This window comes from Salvelinus namaycush, chromosome 10 (assembly GCF_016432855.1).
Source record: "Salvelinus namaycush isolate Seneca chromosome 10, SaNama_1.0, whole genome shotgun sequence".
NCBI classification, from domain to species: Eukaryota; Metazoa; Chordata; class Actinopteri; order Salmoniformes; family Salmonidae; genus Salvelinus; species Salvelinus namaycush.
The window spans coordinates 25,796,507-25,815,924 of record NC_052316.1 but is presented as its reverse complement, the minus strand read 5'-3'; the positions used below and the strand labels follow the sequence as shown (position 1 = coordinate 25,815,924).

The 19,418-nt window shown below is 42.9% G+C and overlaps 1 protein-coding gene across 4 annotated transcripts; it reads left to right on the top strand.

The window, feature by feature from the left end:
- Nucleotides 1–3,639: 3,639 nt before the first annotated feature.
- Nucleotides 3,640–13,596, top strand: si:dkey-86e18.1 (uncharacterized protein LOC557342 homolog). 4 transcript variants are annotated; one of them, XM_039002611.1, is made up of 5 exons: nt 3,641–3,939; nt 12,014–12,054; nt 12,164–12,238; nt 12,380–12,566; nt 12,899–13,596. In XM_039002611.1, the coding sequence occupies exons 1-5, from the start codon at nt 3,873–3,875 to the stop codon at nt 13,405–13,407; spliced, it is 879 nt and encodes a 292-aa protein (XP_038858539.1). In that variant the 5' UTR covers nt 3,641–3,872; the 3' UTR covers nt 13,408–13,596. The 4 variants fall into 4 exon arrangements, with proteins under 4 accessions (XP_038858541.1, XP_038858539.1, XP_038858538.1 ...); XM_039002610.1 differs by having other exon boundaries at nt 3,642–3,939; nt 12,377–12,566; XM_039002613.1 differs by lacking the exon at nt 12,014–12,054 and having other exon boundaries at nt 3,640–3,939.
- Nucleotides 13,597–19,418: the final 5,822 nt, after the last annotated feature.

The following is a 19,418-nucleotide window of genomic DNA, read 5'->3' as shown; positions in this document are numbered from 1 at the left end:
GCATATTTCTGGTGGTTTTGACCCACAGATTTGCAGATGGACTGGCAGATCAACTCTTTTGGCTATTTAGCTGGCTAATTGTTTTTGTTCAAATGATGGATCTGGACACTGTACCAGCTTTTTTGTTTCACCTGGCTGCTGGCTCCTGATCTTTTGAAATCATCAATTGAAGTGTCACCTGACGCTTGAGTTGATAGAGTACCACAGTATGAGTCATCATACCCATAAACCTAGTGATCAAACAGGGAAATGGTTCCAATTGTTTTTCCACCATTCATCTATGGGATTTTAGAAGCACTTAAAATGAGGGCTGTGTTTCATGTAGCCTTACCCTGGTGTGATGTTTTGATAACGGTGTAAACCTCTCTAAGATAAGTTGACTTTTATCAATATATTCGTCTGTATTTTTCCCCCAAGAATGAAATGCTAATTAGCTGCTAATGTGCCTATCATAAAGAACTTAAAAATGTCATGATGATCTGGACGAGACTGCCGAATGGAGGCAAAGGTAAGACTCTCTGGATTAACTATATAAATGTAAGTTAAATGTAGTAATTAATACATTGGCTGAATTTCTTTAAATAGACAATTCTGTGAACTGTCTTGTGCAAGTTTTAAATTGACACAATATCTGTTAGCAAAGGTGTCAGCTAGAGATGACATGCAACATGGTTACATGGTTATCAAAACATCATGCCAGGATAAACATACAAGATACACAGCCCTTATTTTAAGTGTTTCTAAAATTCCCTATGGGAAAAATAAATGGTGGAAAAACAATTGGAACCATTTCCCTGTTTGACCGCTAGGTTTTATGGGTATTATGACACGGCTCCATTGTGGGGCTCTATGGGAGATGCAGTACTAAGAGAGAGGGCTCATAGAGAGGATGACTGGCTACTTTATGGCGCCCAAAGCTGCTGAGGCATCACTCAAGTGGGTGTCATATTGTTAAGGAGGTCCAGTAGATGCATGACTCAGGCTGGTATCCAGAGTAGCCCTCTACATGATCGTCACCAGACTCTTCATCAACCATCTCCCTGACCACCTTCCTCTGATAAAGCCATGAACTGTACCTCTCCATCTTTGGAAGATGCATGCACTCAAAGACTTGGCCTCTATTGGTTGACCTAACTATAGCTAGGCTACTCATGATGATGAGTATTGCTTGTTTATTATTTGCTTTTGAAGCGCTTTGAGATTGTTATGAAAAGCGCTATAGAAATTATTATTACTGTTCAGGTTTTATTCTGTAGGCTACTTATAAGACCTAATTGAGAAAGTACAACTAATAAGTCTTATGGAAGAACATTGAGCCTGTATTTTAAATCAGATAAACAGACAAAGTAATTGACACAATATTCGAGTGGGTCAGAGTCTCAAACTGATGTTTTATCAGTCTGCTCTAATTTGATTGCCCTAACTTGGCAAAATATGACGTCATACTGGAACACATGGGGAACTTACCTGACCATGGGTGTGTTTGTAAATTCACTCTGGAGTGCCAGACTGCGCTATGAGCTTTCGTAATTTCAGAGCATTTTCAAATTGTATCTCTCAGAGCACACTGGACGCTCTGACAGGGAAGTAGGGTTGATCTGAGCGTTCTGACCTCACAAGTTGGCTAGCTTTAGCTTACATCTCACTTGGACCATTTTACCCCCCATAGCAGAGTTGGTTTGGCTCTTTTAATGTTATCTAGAGCGTTGGTCCCTGTCACTGTGCTGTTGGCAACAACTGAATTACGTTTTTTTGCCGATGTGCTCACATTCAACGGGTGTTGCCTGTTCATAAATTCATCAGTTATTTTACGCTCTGGCACACTCAGACGAGAGTGCTCTTAAATCGGAGTAGATAGCCAGAGGGAATTTACGAACGCACCCCGTATGATGACAGAGTACGTTCGGAAGACCCTACGTCACCCCGCCAGATAAGCACACATGCCGCGTTCACGTCCTAGTCAGAAATAGGAAACTCGTAAATTTCAGATTTGCTAAATTGTTGTATTATACACGTGCTGCGTTCAACTAGTTAGCAAGTCGAAACATTTTTAAACCCAAGAGTTTCTAAACCCAGATGCGCAACGTCGTGACAGTTCTGGGAAAGCTTGCGAAACAGACAAAGCAGACCAGGCCGGGTTTGAGATGTCAGTGAGAGAAGTGAACAATTCTTCCTTAGTTGTTCATTTTCTCGAAATCGAAAGACACTACCTATGCCAATGTCTTAAGTAGTTGAACATGTTATTACTCCAACCTCGTGAAAGTGACAAACTGACACGTTTTCATTCTTGTAAAAAAAAACGTTATATTGATGGAGTGGCTTTGATTTTAACGGCCTGCACATGCGCAGTTTGGCGCAAGACGAACGTTAGACCCGATGACGTGTTTCTGAGCATGACATTAGATAGCCAAAGTCGCCATGACATCGCCTATAGGCGTTATCGGGGATTTCTATTGGAGAACCAGTTTCATCCTATCTTCATAGGAAGTATGCGTGTTTCACCGGAAGTGGAGATCACTCTCTAATCTTTGCGCGGGACAGACCAAAGCATCCTACGTTGCACTTGAATGAGCGTTCACTGCACGTTGTCCTCCAAGCAGGTTGTTTGTTCGTTCAAAGGCAAATAACTAAAGACATAACCTTTATCTAACCAAGCAAGTAAGTTAAGAACAAATTCTTATTAACAATGACGGTCTACACCGGCCAAACCCTAACCCAGACGATGCTAGGCCAATTGTGCGCCTCCCTATGGGACTCCCAATCACGGCCGGTTGTGATACAGCCTGGACGCCTCTAGCACTGAGATGCAGTGCCTTAGACCGCTGTGCCACTCGGGAGCCTAATACACGGTGAAATGTTATAATGCAATGTTTAGCAGAATTAAATATATAAAAGTTAGTAATTTAAGAATATGCCAATCATTTATTCCATTTCTAAATTAACCCTTGTAAAGATGAGGTTTATTAATTGGTCACAAAAGTCACAAAAGGTTGTTTAAAAAGGGTGAAATTTCTGATGCTTATGAAGCTTATAACAGCTTATAACAGTTATCAGGATGGTCACAAACTGTAGCATAGTGTCGTCTATAAGTATGCATAGCAGCCATCTATTTTGTTTTCAATTTCACAGACACTGAGAGACAAATGTGGATTGTTCAATAACAAGGTGGGTTTCATAGCCTATATTAACCTTAAATTCATCTAACGTTTTCAGTACTGTAGCCCTTAGCGTGCAAAGACGTTGAATATGAAGTTTACTATTACTGCTGTGTCCCCCATTTTTAACTAATATATATATATATATATATATATATATATATATATATATTGTAATGAAGCAGCAGGGAGCAGGTCTCGTATCCTCGACCTTCTAGCCCGAAGTCCGGCGCGCTAACGACTGTGCGGCAAAAGCATGCTCGGGCGGCAGAGCCGATATCCGCGCTTATAAACCCAGGGTCGTTACATTATATATATATATATAGTTACATTTGTTTTGTTTAAACAACAATACAATAAAATACAAAGTCAATAAGAATGGCCGCTCCCACCAGGGAGTACTCTGGTTCGTGGTTGTTCATTTTTAACATCTGAGATGCACTAGAACACAGACATCCTGGAACGAGTCCGTCCATCGTGTCACATGACTTGGCTAGACAATTATGTGACATTTTGTTGATGTGTTGCTGGTAAGGTTTCGAATGACAGAGGAGTGGGAATATATATACACTTATATTAGTAGTTTATTTTCCTTTAGTTCATTGTTTAACCCCCATCCAATTGGTGACGACAATACACTTTTTTTTGTGTAACGTTAGTTCGCCAATATACCCCAAAAAGAAGAATGTCGCTGGTAAATTAGCGTGTCGCTCCCAAATGGCTAGAAACGAGGAGAAACAACTGGGGAAATTGAACAGATTATGGCTTCAAAAAGAAAGAGATGGTAAGTGATTAAGTATTCCGTTTTTATTTTTAGCTACACGTTAACTATGGCTCTTTGCAGTACTAGCAAACATTGTTAGTATTATCTAGCTAGCTAGTTAGACTTCCTATCAAGTTAATTTCGCTCTGGCAAGCTTGCTACTAGCCTATAGCTAGAAACACCCACTGCCTTAGTTATCAGCGAGCTAGCCTGTTCTTAACAAGCTAGCTATTTACATTATATATCTGGTCCACGATGATATGTTCGGTTTGAGTCTTTTTCAACTCCATGCAGCTTTCCATTCATCCCTCCAAAAATGATATTCCCCCGATTTGATCAATAGTGTGCCACTGCAGACCACAATTCGGGCATTCCTGCCCGTGGGAATCTGCAGGAATGCCCCCCCCCCCCACGTCATAAATTGACAGATTGCGGGATTATGCTAGTAGGAACTAGGAAACTCTGACATTTCCGACTTGCTAATTGGTTGTAGGTAATCACGTGCTGCGTTCAACAATAACAAATTGGAAATGTATGAGTTTCCTAGTTCTAGCACAAGAACGTGGCATTATCTTGCCTGGCCTTGTTGGTGTCTGAAAGTTGATTACATTCGATTTAAAACCAGACTGACTCCTGGGCATGAGCCATGTGACGTAATTAAGCATGAGCGGTAATTAGTAGGATTCTGTGTTTTCCCATGCAAAAGTGATTGATTTTGATAAAAACACTTTATCTAGTAAAAAAAAATCTAACAAGTATGGAGGGAAATCAATGGAATTAGAGTATGGGCATCTGTGACTGGGAGAAGTGTCCATCCATGATTTATACAGGTAGGGTAGTCTAGCTAGCTACATTTTCAGATATTACACTTTTCTAATTTTGACAGAAAGTTGTTTTAATTTCAAGTTGAAGTGTACTGTTAGCTAGCTAGCTAATGTTAGCTAGCTGGCTCGCTAGCTAACGTTACGTGTATGATCTTATTATTCGTATCTGAGAGCCATTTGCTTTGCTAGTTATAGCCTAATGTTAGCTAGCTAACATTGAACCTGGTTGGTTAGCTACCATATTCATGCATGGTAGTAACATGAGTTGGGATTATGGTTCATTGTTTAGCTAGCTAGCTACCTATGTGTCTTAACAAAAGACTCCACTATGCAAGTATCCATTTCAAGAATGTCACTGCGACAACTGTTGACAGACGTAGCTGGTAAATTCTGCCTGGCTATCTACTCCGATTTCAGAGCACTCGTCCGTGCCAGAGCGCAGAACAAATGAGGAATTTACAAACGCTCAACACCCGTTGAATATGGCCGGTGTCAGTAAACGTTGGCAAAAAAACGTAAATTGTTTCCAACGCTCTGGAGTTGCAGTCACCAACACTCTGGATAACATAAAAACAGCCTAACCAGCTCTGCTAGGATGAGTAAAATGGTCAGTGAACTGTTCTCTCATATGTGTCTGGAAGTAGCTAGCCAGTTAGCTTGGGTACTTGAATGCCGTTGTTAGGACAGAACGCTCGGATCAACCCTTAAAGAGATGGGTGGGGCTAAAGCTTAAGAGGGTGTGAACAATGCTGAATGGGTGTAGACAAAGAGGAGCTCTCCAGTAGGTACCAAACCATTCAAAGGGCATTCACCTGTATCACCTGTACTCCACACACAGAGATGCGTACAAAGTTCTCCCTCGCCCTCCCCTTGGTAAATCCGACCACAACTCTATCCTCCTGATTCCTGCTTACAAGCAAAAATTAAAGCAGGAAGCACCAGTCACTCGGCCTATAAAAAAAATGGTCAAATGAAGCAGATGCTAAACTACAGGACTGTTTTGCTATCACAGACTGGAACATGTTCCGGGATTCTTCTGATGACATTGAGGAATACACCACATCAGTCACTGGCTTTATCAATAAGTACATTGAGGATGTTGTCCCCACAGTGACTGTACGTACATACCCCAACCAGAAGCCATGGATTACAGGCAACATTCGCACTGAGCTAAAGGGTAGAGCTGCCGCTTTCAAGGTGAGGGACTCTAACCCGGAAGCTTACAAGAAATCCCGCTATGCACTGCGACGAACCATCAAACAGGCAAAGCGTCAAGACAGGGCTAAGATTGAATCATACTACACCGGCTCCGACGCTCGTCGGATGTGGCAGGGCTTGCAAACTATTACAGACTACAAAGGGAAGCACAGCCGCGAGCTGCCCTGTGACACGAGCCTACCAGACGAGCTAAATCACTTCTATGCTCGCTTCGAGGCAAGCAACACTGAGGCATGCATGAGAGTATCAGCTGTTCCGAACGACTGTGTGATCACGCTCTCCGTAGCCGACGTGAGTAAGACGTTTAAACAGGTCAACAAACACAAGGCTGCGGGGCCAGACGGATTACCAGGACGTGTGCTACGGGCATGTGCTGACCAACTGGCAGGTGTCTTCACTGACATTTTCAACATGTCCCTGATAGTCTGTAATACCAACATGCTTCAAGCAGACCACCATAGTCCCTGTGCCCAAGAACACAAAGGCAACCTGCCTAAATGACTACAGACCCGTAGCACTCACGTCTGTAGCCATGAAGTGCTTTGAAAGGCTGGTAAGGGCTCACATCAACACCATTATCCCAGAAACCCTAGACCCACTCCAATTTGCATACCACCCAAACAGATCCACAGATGATGCAATCTCTATTGCACTCCACACTGCCCTTTCCCACCTGGACAAAAGGAACACCTATGTGAGAATGCTATTCATTGACTACAGCTCAGCGTTCAACACCATAGTACCTTCAAAGCTCATCACTAAGCTAAGGAACCTGAGACTAAACACCTCCCTCTGCAACTGGATCCTGGACTTCCTGACGGGTCGCCCCCAGGTGGTGAGGGTAGGTAGCAACACATCTGCCACACTGATCCTCAACACTGGAGCTCCCCAGGGGTGCGTGCTCAGTCCCCTCCTGTACTCCCTGTTCACCCATGACTGCATGGCCAGGCACGAGTCCAACACCATCATTAAGTTTGCAGACGACACAACAGTGGTAGGCCTGATCACCGACAACGACGAGACAGCCTATAGGGAGGAGGTCAGAGACCTGGCCGGGTGGTGCCAGAATAACAACCTATCCCTCAACGTAACCAAGACTAAGGAGATGATTGTGGACTACAGGAAAAGGAGCACCGAGCACGTCCCCATTCTCATCGACGGGGCTGTAGTGGAGCAGGTTGAGAGCTTCAAATTCCTCGGTGTCCACATCAACAACAAACTAGAATGGTCCAAACACACCAAGACAGTCGTGAAGAGGGCACGACAAAGCCTATTCCCCCTCAGGAAACTAAAAAGATTTGGCATGGGTCCTGAGATCCTCAAAAGGTTCTACAGCTGCAACATCGAGAGCATCCTGACCGGTTGCATCACTGCCTGGTACGACAATTGCTCGGCCTCTGACTGCAAGGCACTTCAGAGGGTAGTGCGTATGGCCCAATACATCACTGGGGCAAAGCTGTCTGCCATCCAGGACCTCTACACCAGGCGGTGTCAGAGGAAAAAATTGTCGAAGACCCCAGCCACCCCAGTCATAGACTGTTCTCTCTACTACTGCATGGCAAGCGGTACCGGAGTGCCAAGTCTAGGACAAAAAAGGTTTTGCTTTGAGACATGAAATTGAGCTCAGGTGCATCCTGTTTCCGTTGATTATCCTTGATGTTTTAACAACTTCATTGGAGTCCACCTGTGGTAAATTCAATTGATTGGACATGATTTTGAAAGGCACACCCCTGTCTATGTAAGGTCCCACAGTTGACAGTGCATATCAGAGCAAAAAGCAAGCCTTGAGGTTGAAGGAATTGTCCGTAGAGCTCCGCGACAGGATTGTATCTAGGCACATGTCTGGGGAAGGTACCAAATCATTTCTGCAGCATTGAAGGTCCCCAAGAACACAGTGGCCTCCATCATTCTTAAATGGAAGAAGTTTGGAACCACCGCCCAGCCAAACTGAGCAATCGGGGGAGAAGGGCCTTGGTCAGGGTCAGGGTGGTGACCAAAACCAGGTGGTCACTATGCACTCTGACAGAGTTCCAGAGGTCCTCTATGGAGATGGGAGAACCTTCCAGAAGGACATCCATCTCTGCAGCACTTAACCAATCATGCCTTTAAAGTTGAGTTGAGTGGCCAGACGGAAGCCACTCCTCAGTATAAGGCACATGACAGCCCTCTTGGAGTTTGCCAAAGGGCACCTAAAGGGCTCTCAGACCATGAGAAACAAAATGATCTTGTCTGATGAAAGCAAGATTGAACTCTTTGGCTTGAATGCCAAGCATTAAGTCTGGAGGAAAGCTGGCACTCCCTACGGTGAATCATGGTGGTGGCAGCATCATGCTGTGGGGATGTTTTTCAGCGGCAGGGACTGGGACACTAGTCAGGATCGAGAGAAAGATGAACGGAGCAAAGTACATAGATCCTTGATGAAAACCTGCTCAGGACCTCAGACCTGGGGCGAAGGTTCACCTTCCAACAGGACAATGACATTCTACACACAGCCAAGACAATGCAGGAGTTGCTTTGGGACAAGTCTCAATGTCCATGAGTGGCCCAGCCAGAGCCCGGATTTGAACCCGATCTCTGGTGAGACCTGGAAATAGCTGTGCAGCAACGCTACCCATCCAACCTGGCAGAGCTTGAGAGTATCTGCAGAGAAGAATGGTAGAAACTCCCCAAATACAGGTGTGCCAAGCTTGTAGCGTCATACCCAAGAAGACGGGAGGCTATAATCGCTGCCGAAGGTGCTTCAACAAAGTACTGAGTAAAGGGTCTGAATACTTATGTAAATGTAATATTTAAGTGTTTTTTATATATATAGATTTGCACAAATGTCAAAAAGTTTTCTTTGTCATTATGGGGTATTGTGTGTAGATTGAGAAAATGTTGTAATTTAATCAATTTTAGAATGAGGCTGTAACCTAACAAAATGTGGAAAAAGTCAAGGGGTCTGACTACTTTCCGAATGCCATGTATGTCCTAGAAGAATGGACCCATGGCTATTTGTACTCGGTGTCGTCGGGAACAGGCTCTCACTTACTTTAATTGAGCACAGCTCAATCTTCGTGTGAAATTTTCTTTGTGGCCCGCAAATGCATTCTCCTTCACTGGGTAAAAGACCAGCCAACAAAAATAAACCAGTGGTATTGTGAGATCTTTAAAGTGTTAACACTGGAGAGAATGAGTGCTGTATTCAGGAACAAGTAATGAGATATCTAAACAATATGAGACCCCTTTTTGCTATCACTTCCCCCTAATCTTGCAGATACCCTAAGAAGTGTCAATATAACAATTATATGAATGTGTGTCAACTTGACGCTGGTCGCTTTCTTGTATAGAATAATTATTTTGTCGCTACAGCCTCACATTTTGCGACAGTCAAATTAAGGCATGTAAGGAAAATGTTTTTTTTCATTAAATTAATATGAAAAATTAAGAGCAGGGAACTGAAAGGGAATGTATAATTATATTGGTTTTGTATGCTTTTGTTTTGGTGTATGTTGGTTATGCAATGTTTTATGTTACCTTGTTTCATTTTGGAATTCAAATATATGTACATTCAGTACCAGTCAAAAGTTTGGACACCTACTCATTCCAGGGTTTCTCTTTATTTTTACTATTTTCTACATTGTAGAATAATGGTGAAGACATCAAAACTATTAAATAACACATGGAATCATGTAGTAACCAAGAGAGATTCTTCAAAGTAGCCACCCTTTCATGACAGCTTTGCACACTCTTGGCATTCTCTCAACCAACTTCATGAGGTAGTCACCTGGAATGCATTTCAATTAACAGGTGTGCCTTGTTAAAAGTTCATTTGTGGAATTTCTTTCCTTAATGCGTTTGAGCTAATCAGTTGTGTTGTGACAAGGTAGGGGTGGTATACAGAAGATAGCCCTATTTGGTAAAAGACCAAGTCCATATTATGGCAAGAACAGATCAAATAAGCGAAGTGAAATGACAGTACATCATTACTTTCAGACATGAAGGTCAGTCAATATGGAACATTTCAAGAACTTTGAAAGTTTCAATTGCAGTCGCAAAAACCATCAAGCGCTATGATGAAGCTGGTTCTCATGAGGACTGCCACAGGAAAGGAAGACCCAGAGTTACCTCTGCTGCAGAGGATAAGGTCATTAGAGTTAACTGCACCTCAGAGTTCAGCCCAAATAAATACTTCAAAGAGTAACAGACACATCTCAGCATCAACTGTTCAGAGGAGACTGCGTGAATCAGGCCTTCATGGTCGAATTGCTGCAAAGAAACCACAACTAAAGGACACCAATAAGAAGAAGAGACTTGCTTGGGCCAAGAAACACAAGCAATAGACATTAGACCGGTGGAAATCTGTCCTTTGGTCTGAGTCCAAATTAGAGATTTTTGGTTCCAACCGCCATGTCTTTGTGAGATGCAGAGTAGGTGAATGGATGATCTCCGCATGTGTGGTTCCCACCATGACTCATAGAGGATGAGATGTGATGGTGTGGGGGTGCTTTCTGGTGAACCTGTCAGTGATTTATTTTGAATTCAAAGGCACACTTAACCAGCATTGCTACCACAGCATTCTGCAGCGATACGCCATCCCATCTGGTTTGTGCTTAGTGGGACTATCATTTGTTTTTCAACAGGACAATGACCCAAAACACACTTCCAGGCTGTGTAAGGGCTATTTGACCAAGGAGAGTGATGGAGTGCTGCATCAGATGACTTGGCATCCACAATCACCCGACCTCAACCCAATTGAGATAGTTTGGGATGAGTTGGACCGCAGAGTGAAGGAAAAGCAGCCAACAAGTGCTCAGCATATGTGGGAACTCCTTCAAAACTGTTGGAAAAGCTTTCTTCATGAAGCTTGTTGAGAGAATGCCAAGAGTATACAAAGCTGTCATCAAGGCAAAGGGTGGCTACTTTGAATAGTCTTTAACACTTTTTTGGTTACATGATTCCATTTGTGTTATTTCATAGTTTTGATGTCTTCACTATTATTCTACAATGTAGAAAATAGTAAAAATAAAGAAAAACCCTTGAATGAGTAGGTGTCAACTTTTGACTGCTACTGTATGTCAAATCTGTCCCTAATGTTGACCTGAAATAAGGAAAATTATATAATAATAAAATATATTTGACCTTGAGCGAATCGATGTAGTCGGGACTGAATTCCACAAAGCCTGGTCCCTGCTCAACTCTGTTGGTTGTGTTCATCAGAAACTTCCTTCACCATGGAGTTTAGTCAGCTATATGAAGAGTTACATGTGAAGATGCAGCAGGGCGTTGAAGAAGGTTTAAGCTGCAAGTAACGCCTTGGACCAGAGCTAGCTACAGCTCGATCTTGGGTGGAGAGACTTTTGTTACAGCTGTTAGGTTCTGAACAAACAGAGTAAAAACTCACGGACAACTAGAAAAAGCTCAAACCAAGTTTGCTCACCCCACTGGGTCATACAGCTGTAAAAGACTAAGCATGATTACATAAGCACATATATTTATTACCTCCTACTATTCGGGGTCAACTCCTTATACATCTGGACAGCCAATACATCTCTGTTGTTAGGCTGGAACTTAATTAGTTATTTTCACTGGTGTAGTCATGGCCCTGCCTGATGCTAGAACATTTGTGGAAGTGTATGCGTATGAAATTGGACTGTTTCTTCTCACTTCATCTGACCTGACCTCGGGCCGAATTCCTCGCTCCTCCCTAATCCGCCACTGTCCTACCTTATCAGTGACTGAAACCAGACAGTTCTCCTTTTACCTCCCTTTTTTAGGAGCCTTGATATTCAGCAATAACATGCTTGACAGAATGTGACTTTCCATACACCACGTTCCTATACATCCTTCATTGACCCCAACCTATTCCTTATACATGTAAAGTAATCATTAAGTTCTAGTATGGTAACACGAATAAGTATATTTAAAGCTAGAACCCAACACCTTTCAACTTATTCAGATCTGGGTGATCAGTTAAATCCGGTGTGTTATGCAGGGCTTGAATAAAAGCCTGTGTTGAACATTTACTGTAAATGTGTAGCTAAATGTAATTCCTTCTCTGTGCCCTGAAACAGAGGGCCGTATCAAAGATGTTCATGAACCTAGACCCAAACTGGTGAGTTCTCCTACACATTTAATCTAATTGACAGTAATTCACACATGCTTTATTGGGGATAAATATGACTTGCACTAACGATCTGATATGTTTTTTTCCCCCTCCACAGTCAACACTCAATTCAGCCTCATCCATTAAAAAGTGGATTCCAAGCATCAAGAATGAAATTGAGTATTATCTGCAGGTAGGCTTGTGAAGTGATGAGTGACAGTAATAATGCTGTTGTTTATTGACTTGTGTGTGTGTGAAGAAAGGATACCCACACTGAAGTTTCATGTTAAAGTGAGTATGGCACACGTAATTTTTTTCTCCTCTCTCTCAGCAGTCCCAGTTGTCTCACTACCCTGAGAGGAAAATAGCAGAGTTCCAGCTGAGCATCCAGGGGCTGGAGAAAGAGTATAAACGCTTCATCTGTAAACTGCAAGCCCTGGACCCGACCTGTAAACACCAGCCCTGGACACTTAGAGCATACACCAAGAGGAGTGCAGACACACACATCTCCCCCAACACTGGTCAGTTTAACAGGGTTTGGCTCTGTTGTCTAGTTCTGACCAGTTTTGTTGTCTTACCTCTAACATAAACAATCAGCTTTCATATGCTATATGGGTTGTCTTCTATTAAGAAGAGAGGTTCCCAATTAGTCTTTTAATATGACCATAGTCATAACCAATCTAAAATATATTGTGGCACATAAAAAATACCAAACCTATTTTACAGTCAGGTTCCTGTCTTTAGCCTTGATCCCAAATATATCAGGCATGACTAACATTTTGAGAAACTCTGGTCTAGAGAAAGGAAATACTTATTTTTTTTAAAGGTAATTCCTGGTTTCTCTCATCTGTAGCCAAGAAACCACGCGGTCTCCAATCATGTGATCTGAGCAGGCCGGTGGGTGGAGCACAGAGTAACTGGGTCGTTGAAAGAACAGGAAGTGATGCAACCTCAGCCTCTGAGAACAAGGTACACTTCCACCAATCAGGGACTTTCCTCAGCACATTTCCAGTTGACCTGACTAATCCCAGCCCAGAGACCACCAATCCAGATCAGGACCAGCCCCTGAACTTTGATCGCACCCGTCTGGCGGTGGTTCTAGCTGGGTCCAGAGGCCCATTACAACCAGGGTCGTCTCACACTCAGAGCCTGGCCAGGGTGCTGCTCTCTGGGCTACCCAACCTCCACAGCTCCCCACTGGGAAGGGCCATTGCTGCACAGGACAGAGACAATACAGGGGGAGAGATACAAGACAGCACAGGGGCAGGAGGAGCCCATAGCACCGTTAATGATGAAAAGAGCACAGGGCATGTACTGGGACTAGGCTGCTACTCATCCTCAGACGATGAAGCCGACACATGACATGGCTATGTTATTAACACTGGATCCCTGATCACTACTCAGAACTCAATCTGCCATTCATGGACATCCCATGCTCCAGTACTTGTCCATTTTGCCCTGAACTCAATCAGCTGTTGTGAACCACAGGTTCTTTCTTTTCTTATTGTACATTATGTAAATACACAATAAAAAGGGCAATGATACAATATACTTCAAGGGCTTTTCTTTTGCTTGAGAAAACAAATGTGACCTGACAGACAGACCCTTCTGAGATTGTGGTGCTGAATTCTACTTTGGAAATAATATAAGAACCAATAATAATTAGTAGGACAGATTTTCACTCCATTCTGATTGTTTGATTAGAACATGAAACAATAAGTGCAACAGATGACCTGCTAAGGCGATGATGAGAATAGGATGTCTATATTTCAGGGTGACATATTAGCTGTCACTCTCAGGTTGCAGCTTCTGTTTCTGCATAATCAGGCTCTACCACTTCCAGCAGCTTTATGCAACAGACACCTCGCTGTGTTGATGACATGCTGACTCAATGTTAGCCAGACTGCTTATTCATATACAAAACTCACATCCCTGACGATGCACAGCCCACGGCCGACCCTAACCCCCCCCCCCCCGCTCCGTTGCTGTGGGGACCTCTATCAGCATGGCACTTCTGGGAAACAGGTGTGTTATATACCCAGAGAGAGTAGGAACTAGGAAACCAGAAGTGTCTCTGGTTGGGCTGACGTGGTGGTGAGGTGCCCTTTTAGTCAGAGCACAGTTACTGCAGAACCTGTTACCTGCAGATTTGTGCTGTTATTATATGGGGGGAGTAGTTTAGTGTTAGCATACAGTTAGGCAACATACTCTACCAGGATACACTTCCACACTTCATCCCGCAGATGGCACCACCAACCGGGTCAAGGGCTGTCCCTGCCAGGAAGCCTTGATAACTACATCAGGTGCTGCCAAACTCAGTGAGCAAAATAGCGGAAGCGGATGTTATGTTGGAATCCGAAAGCGTGTTGAGTGGAGATGAGTGTGAGAATTGGATTACAGTGGTGAATGCAAAAGGAAATAAGAGAAGTAAAGTGGTAGTGGAATTTGGTAAATCGAGGGCTAGTTTTGACAATATTTTGGTCGGAGTAAGGGTTTTTGATCTGGGAGATCCGTTTGAAGTGTCTATACAAATTGTGGATGCGCTGGATGAGGTAGCGTTGATGAGAGTAACAAGAAGTGGGCATATTATGATTTGTAGTGTATCTATGGAACAGGAGGAACATGCTCTGCACCTAAAGAAGATATCAGAGTGGAATGTGTGGTGTGTGGATCTTCGAAGCAGGGTGCATATCAAAGGTGTTATCTCTGGGGTGGCGGTAGAAGTAAATGCAAAGAATATACAGTACCAGTCAAAAGTTTGGACACACCTACTCATTCAAGGGGTTTTCTTTATTTTGACTATTTTATACATTGCAGAATAATAGTGAAGATATCAAAACTATGAAATAACACATATGGAATCATGTAGTAACCAAAAAAGTGTTTTATATTTGAGATTCTTCAAAGTAGCCACCCTTTGCCTTGATGACAGCTTTGCACACTCTTGGCATTCTCTCAACCAGCTTCATGAGGAATGCTTTTCCAACAGTCTGGAATGTGATAGTTGGTATGGGATGAGAGTGGCTGAGGGTTGGGATTAAATAGCTTATGTTTTGTAATGTATTATTGTTATGTGATTGCTTTATATAAAAGTACCATGTTGCAAAATGTGTATAGAATGTACAGTGGCATGCGAAAGTATTCAACACCCTTGGCATTTTTCCTATTTTGTTGCCTTACAACCTGGAATTAAAATAGATTTTTGGGGGGTTTGTATCATTTGATTTACACGACATGCCTACCACTTTGAAGATATTAAATATTTATTATTGTGAAACAAACAAGAAATAAGACAAAAAAACATAAAACTTGAGCGTGCATAGCTATTCACCCCCCCAAAGTCAATACTTGGGCATTACAGCTGCAAGTCTCTTGGGCTATGTCTCTATAAGCTTGACACATCTAGCCACTTGCATTTTAAACTGCTCCAGCTCCTTCAAGTTGGATGGGTTCCGCTGGTGTACCACAATCTTTAAGTCATACCACAGATTATCAATTGGATTGAGGTCTGGGCTTTAACTAGGACGTTCCTAGACATTTAAATGTTTCACCTTAAACCACTCGAGTGTTGCTTTAGCAGTATGCTTAGGGTCATTGTCCTGTTGAAGGTGAACCTCCGACCCAGTCTCAAATCTCTGGAAGACTGAAACAGGTTTCCCTCAAGAATTTCCCTGTATTTAACGCCATCCAACATTCCTTCAATTCTGACCAGTTTCCCAGTCCCTGCCGATGAAAAACATCCCCACAGCATGATGCTGTCACCACCATGCTTCATTGTGGGGATGGTGTTCTTGGGGTGATGAGGTGTTGGGTTTGCACCAAACATAGTGTTTTCCTTGATGACCAAAAATCTCAACTTTAGTCTCATCTGACCAGAGTAGCTTCTTCCAGATGTTTGGGGAGTCTCCCAAATGCCTTTTGGCGAACACCAAACGTGTTTGCTTATTTTTTTCTTTAAGAAATATATTTTTTTCTGGCCACTCTTCCGTAAAGCACAGCTCTGTCGAGTGTATGGCTTAAAGTGGTCCTATGGACAGATACTCCAATCTCCGCTGTGGAGCTTTGCAGCTCCTTCAGGGTTATCTTTGGTCTCTGTGTTGCCTCTCTGATTAATGCTCTCCTTGCCTGGTCCGTGAGTTTTGGTGGGCGGCCCTCTCTTGGCAGGTTTGTTGTAGTGCCATATTCTTTCCATTTTTTAATAATGGATTTAATGGTGCTCCGTGGGAAGTTCAAAGTTTCAGATATTTTTTTATAACCCAACCCTGATCTGTACTTCTCCACAACTTTGTCCCTGACCTGTTTGGAGAGCTTCTTGGTCTTCATAGTGCCGCTTAGTGGTGTTGCAGACTCTGGGGCCTTTCAGAACAGGTGTATATATACTGAGATCATGTGACACTTAAATTGCACACAGGTGGACTTTATTTAACTAATTATGTGATTTTGAAGGTAATTCTTATTTTGGTGATTCATAGCAAAGGTGGTGAAGACATGAGCACAAACTACTTTTCCATATTTTTTTCATTTCACTTTGCCAATTTGGACTATTTTGTGTAAGTCCATTACATGAAATCCAAATAAAAATCAATTTAAATTACAGGTTGTAATGCAACAAAATAGGACAAACTCCAAAGGGGATGAATACTTTTGCAAGGCACTGTATATGTAACATGTATGTATATGTTGCAAAAAAAGCTGTAAAAAAATGAAGATATTTGGCCTCAGAAGAGGGTGGGTAGTGGGGGGGTTAATACAAAATAAATAAAACAGGCTTGAAGGTGTTCACACATGCTGAGCACTAGTTGGCTGCTTTTCCTTCACTCTGCGGTCCAACTCACCCCAAACCATCTCAATTGGGTTGAGGTCGGGTGATTGTGGCGGCCAGGTCATCTGATGCAGCACTCCATCAATCTCCTTCTTGGTCAAATAGCCCTTACACAGCCTGGAAGTGTGTTGGGTCATTGTCCTGTTGAAAAGCTCAAACCAGATGAGATGGCGAATCGCTGCAGAATGCTGTGGTAGCAATGCTGGTTAAGTGTGCCTTTGAATTCTTAATAAATCAGCAAGTGTCACCAGCAAAGCATCCCCACACCATCACACCTCCTCCTCCATGCTTCATGGTGGGAACCACACATGTGGAGATCATCCGTTCACCTGCTCTGCGTCTCACAAAGACACAGCGTTTGGAACCAAAAGTCTCAGATTTGGACTCATCAGACCAAAGGACAGATTTCCACCGGTCTAATGTCCATTGCTCGTGTTTCTTGGCCCAAGCAAGTCTCTTTTTCTTATTGGTGTCCTTTAGTAGTGGTTTCTTTGCAGCAATTCAACCATGAAGGCCTGATTCACGCAGTCTCCTCTGAACAGTTGAAGTTGAGATGTGTCTGTTACTTGAACTCTGTGAAGCATTTATTTGGGCTGCAATCTGAGATGCAGTTATCTCTAATCAACTTATCCTCTGCAGCAGAGGTAACTCTGGGTCTTCCTTTCCTGTGGCGGTACTCATGAGAGCCAGTTTCATCAAAGTGCTTGATGGTTTTTGCGACAGAACTTGAAGAAACTTTCAAAGTTCTTGAAATGTTCTATATTGACTGACCTTCATAATATGGACTTGGTATTTTACCAAATAGCGCTATCTTCTGTAAACCACCTCTACCTTGTCACAACACAACTGATTGGCTCAAACACATTAAGAAGGAATGAAGGAATGAAATTCCACAAATTAACTTTTAACAAGGCACACCTGTTAATTGAAATGTATTCCATGGAACTTCCTCATGAAGCTGGTTGAGAAAATACCAAGTGTGCACTTTTGACTGGTACTGTATGTGAAGAATTGGATCAAGTGGTTGGTGCACACCGAAGCCCACTCCATCTGTTCTATTGTTTTTTGATGAAGCGTCTCTCATTTCTTACATGTATTTGGGTTTTATGCGATACCCTGTGACAGCCTTCATGCCCAAACCCATGCAGTGTGATAAATGCAATTATTTGGTCATGTGTCAAGTGTATGTAGACGGAAGGGTATCGTATGCCAGCTGAGTCTAAATGCTGCGATTGTGGCGGTGAACATGCACCCAAATTTCTGAATGGTCCTATTAGGGTGAAGGGGACGGAGGTGGCAAGAATGTCCAGCATGTCTCCTATCCGGAGGTGGTGAGAAGAGTAGAAGAAAGGATCACTCCTATTTCTCTCTATACCATTTGTATTTCATTAACCTTTGACTATTGGATGTTCTTATAGGCACTTTAGTATTGCAAGTGTAACAGTATAGCTTCCGTCCCTCTCCTCGCTCCTCCCTGGGCTCGAACCAGCAACACAACGACAACAGCCACCCTCGAAGCAGCGTTACCCATGCAGAGCAAGGGGAACAACTACTAGAAGGCTCAGAGCGAGTGACGTTTGAAACGCTATTAGCGCGCGCTAACTAGCTAGCCAGCCATTTCACTTCAGTTACACCAGCCTCATCTCGGGAGTTGATAGGCTTGAAGTCATAAACAGCGCAATGCTTGACGCACAACAAAGAGCTGCTGGCAAAACGCACAAAAGTGCTGTTTGAATGAATGTTTACACGCCTGCTTCTGCCTACCACCGCTCAGTCAGATACTTGTATTCTCAGTCAGATTATATGCAACGCAGGACACGCTAGATAATATCTAGTAATATCATCAACCATGTGTAGTTAACTAGTGGTTGTGATTGATTGTTTTTTATAAGATAAGTTTAATGCTGGCTAGCAACTTATCTTGGCTTACTGCATTCGCGTAACAGGCAGTCTCCTTGTGTGCAACGAGAGAGAGGCAGGTCGTTATTGCGTTGGACTAGTTAACTGTAAGGTTGCAAGATTGGATCCCCCGAGCTGACAAGGTGAAAATCTGTCGTTCTGACCCTGAACAAGGCAGTTAACCCACCGTTCCTAGGCCGTCATTGAAAATAAGAATGTGTTCTTAACTGACTTGCCTAGTTAAATAAAGGTATAAAAAAATAGGCAAATCGGCGCCCAAAAATACCGATTTCCGATTGTTATGAAAACTTGAAATCGGCCCTAATTAATCGGCCATTCCGATTAATCGGTCGACCTCTAGTAGAGACACCAGATAATATTCCTTGTCAACAGAGGGATCCTTACATGTTGCATATTAAGAAGGTGGACTTTAGCGTTTATTGCATTGGTTATCAATTGCACAGCCCAAACAGAGAGGAAATCTGAGAAAATAGGCATTGTGAGTGCGGCTGAGTGTTTTTTGGACTCAGGAATCCTGTCAATGAATGCTCCAGCCTCACATGTACCTGAGCCTGTTTAGGGATGTGACTTGAACTGTGACTGAAGGAGTGGGATGTTTTTATTTATTTGTATACAGTATTTGTTGAGAAAG